This window comes from Polychytrium aggregatum, assembly GCF_025602895.1.
Source record: "Polychytrium aggregatum strain JEL109 chromosome Unknown BJ171scaffold_344, whole genome shotgun sequence".
Taxonomy (NCBI): domain Eukaryota; kingdom Fungi; phylum Chytridiomycota; class Chytridiomycetes; order Polychytriales; genus Polychytrium; species Polychytrium aggregatum.
In genome coordinates, this window is record NW_026516546.1 from 20,915 (window position 1) to 24,241 (window position 3,327).

At 53.7% G+C, this 3,327-nt stretch overlaps 1 protein-coding gene across 1 annotated transcript; it reads right to left on the reverse strand.

The window, feature by feature from the left end:
- Positions 1-1,994: 1,994 nt before the first annotated feature.
- Positions 1,995-3,251, reverse strand: BJ171DRAFT_483921 (uncharacterized protein; the record flags this gene model as incomplete). Its single annotated transcript, XM_053108970.1, has 3 exons — positions 1,995-2,024; positions 2,209-2,532; positions 2,658-3,251. The coding sequence occupies 3 exons, from the start codon at positions 3,249-3,251 to the stop codon at positions 1,995-1,997; spliced, it is 948 nt and encodes a 315-aa protein (XP_052961369.1).
- Between the last annotated feature and the right edge of the window lie 76 nt (positions 3,252-3,327).

The window sequence follows — 3,327 nt, forward strand, 5'->3', positions numbered from 1 at the left end:
GTCGCGCCAAGGAACCGAGACGACGTCGGCACTGGGCTGGACAACAATGTCCATGGCACAGTGGTCTTGGTGGGGAGCGGCGGAGGAGGACACGGGAGCCAGGGACTCGGCAGGGTGGTCTTGGTCGGCACAGGAGGACGAGGGCTCAGCGTCAGGGTCTTGGTCCGGGCTGAGGTCTTCTTCGACATCGATGTCCTCCAGTTCATCAATGTCGACGGCGGCACGGGCGGCAGCGCGGTCCAAGGGCGGGAACGAAGAGTCGGGTTCGGCCGGGAACCTGAACTCGGGCGGGGCCGGGAGCCTGGACTCGGGGAAGGACACGGACGGGAACTCGGACTCGGGGAGACGCTCGTCATGCTCCGGCCTGGGGAGCATGGTCATTGCGTCGGGCAAGGACAGGCGACGCTTGGCGGGGGAGGAAGGGGTGGCCACGGGTCGCTCCTTGCGCTTGAAGATCAAGCTGCCGACAGCGATGGTCGAGGCCGGGAGAAGGGACTGCTGGGGTCTGTCCTTGGACATCACTCAGCAGTGGGGAAGGGTAGGGAACAGGGAGAGTTGGAGCGAGGGCGGGGAACTGGAGAGGCAGAGCTGGAACAAACACAGAGGTGAAAGCAGTGTGGTGCAGGCCACACGGTGCAGCAAGAGCAGGACAGGTGCAGCAGGAGCAGGACTGGTGCAGCAGGAGCAGGATAGGTGCGGCGGTTCGCAGAGAACTCGATGTGCGATGAACCTGTGTTTCACGATCCGATCCCGCGTTGGCGATCCGAAACTCGCATTGGCGATGTCGGTCAAGCTGGTCTTCCTCGCTGCCGTATTTATCGTTTCCCAGTCTGCATCGCCGCCAGCGTCAAAGATCGTGGGAATCGCCCCAACCAGACCTATCTGCCATCGTGATCGACCATCGTGATCGACGTCACAGTCTGCGCACCGATATCGCACGAATCAGCATCGACGATGACCAATGCCATCACCACCCACGGCGAATGCATTACTCATCCACGACACATGGTTGATGCAATTCACATCCCATGACACCCCAGACGCAGCTTTCCCACGGTAGATACGCCCTCGGATACCCCAATCTGAGTCAGTTTGGGGGAGATACGAACCCGATGATCGGAGTCTGAGATCGGAATGGCATGTGGGATGCCAGGTCAGACTCATCATCCATGCTTTGAGATCGTGGATATGCCATCATCTGTCAGTGGTCTCAACCTTGGCGAAGATCATTGGTTCATCCACCATGCACCACAAGTAGATTGGCATGGCTCCAGTCACAAATGGGTCAACTTGGATGCAGCACCTACCCCAAGACAGCATGTTCCCACGGTTCCAAGTCCAAGACCACTCCTCAGAGTACTCTGCGTTGACTTGTCACATAGTCAGTCTGAGACGCCATGACGTCAATACTCTTGCGACCACTGGTCCCAACCAATGATGGCAGTATGTGGCCGTGGAACAAGAGTCACACCCATCATCCAGGATCAGTGTCAGTGTGGTTACAGTTGTGTAGTGGTATCAGTGATGGAGCAGCCAGGTGTACTGAGCGAATTGTCAAGATACACTCCCACCCAAACCAAAGGCCAACAGGCAGAGCATGTAGAGGGAGCGTGAACAAGTGCGGCACTATGAGCCTAAACCCTCTAAGCCTAACCAACTCAAGCCGAGCCTGCTGTGATAATGTCACTGAGATGTGGCAGTGGTCTGGACATTCTTGATTTTGTACCATCGGCCAAGGCATGTAGCCTCCCCGACAGTGTGTTTTTATTGAACCAATGCGTCGACAACAGGAAGAGAAGTCCAGCCATAATCGCAGGAGTAGAATGGTCAAACAAAAGGGTACTGAAGAAGAACTCAGAAGGCCAAGAGGACAGATAAAGGCACTGATGTGGGTACTAATACTATATAACGAACGGATATCATTGAAAGGTACTCATTGAAGGGGGAACACTAAGGAATCAACAGAGGAGCTGAATTCACAAGTCAGTAGGATACTAATTGGGAAACACATCGACATACTGATACTGTAAGGAAGTGAATCAAAAGCAGCACAGATGCAAACCCTTATTTCTGTTGGCTTGCTTTTCTCTCGAGGCCACGGTAATTCTGTGTGCCACTGGAGCTGGTTTTCTCGACTTTCAAAGGGGCAAGGTACTGGTGCTTATCAAGGATGCTGCCGATTCGGTACTTGATTTTGTGTTCGCTCACAGTATTGTCGCAAACACTCTTGACAGAACGGGAGACCTCGTCAGTTTCGATCCTGTCCATGCAGGTAGATTTGAACCACCTGAAAAACTCAAGTGAAAGAACCGGCTGTGCAATGTTGAAATCGGTGTTGTTGAAGCCCTCAGTTTCGGGCGGGTGGATAATGTAGGTCGAATCAATGAACTCGATCAATGTATCGGCCTGGGTGGGTACTCCAACTACGCTGCTCTGGCTCATGATTGAAGGTCGAGTGCTGAGGAGTGATCCACCATCTCGGTATCTGGGATACCACTTGCGCATAAGGCAGTGCATCGCGTTGATGTACTCCTGTTGTTCAACGAGGTTTCCAAGGGTAGCGTCCTTCATAAAGAGTGGTTTCCCGGATGCTTAGCGCGATAGTCGTTGAATGCCTTTTGATCCAAAGCAAACTTGGACAGGTATGGATTGATCACGATTCGGCGCCGGATGGAATCGTGCCTCATGAGTTCAGGCACGTTGATGTCCTCTGGGTTGCACATCATCATGAACTTGATGCTGAGCTCCCTGGATTGTTGGCCTTGGTAGATATCGCGGAAGGCGACCTCGTCACCACCGACAAGGTTCTTGATTCGCATGGTGTTGAGGGCTCGAGGTTTGTTCGATTTTTGTTCAAGCTCCGAAATATAGACGAAGCGGGAGCCAACGATGGATGCCAGCTCAGGAGTTGCCGCAGAGCTACTTTGAGTACTTGTATGGAGGTAGGAGCTGGTCAACATGCTGGAGTACACCGGGCCAAGGGTCATCCGGAGAATCTTGGCCATAAGTGACTTGCCGTTGGAAGAGCTGCCGATGCCGAGGACCAGGAACTGCTCGTCGTTGTTGCCATCCAGGAGACTGGCAAAGTAGCGCATGTTCCAATCGAATTGGTCCGGATCCACAAAGATGCTGCGAATGATTTCGTTCAAGTGATCCATGGCTCTAAGAACGGCTTCAGTCCCTTGGTCGTTGTAATAAGCGCTCGACCACATCGTGAAGTAGTCCTCGGGTCTACTGGGTCGAAACACCATCGTGGTCAAGTCCAGGGTTCCGTCCCTGGTGACGTGCAGCAAAGGATTCTTGTTCCTGCGTTGCTTGAACTCGGAA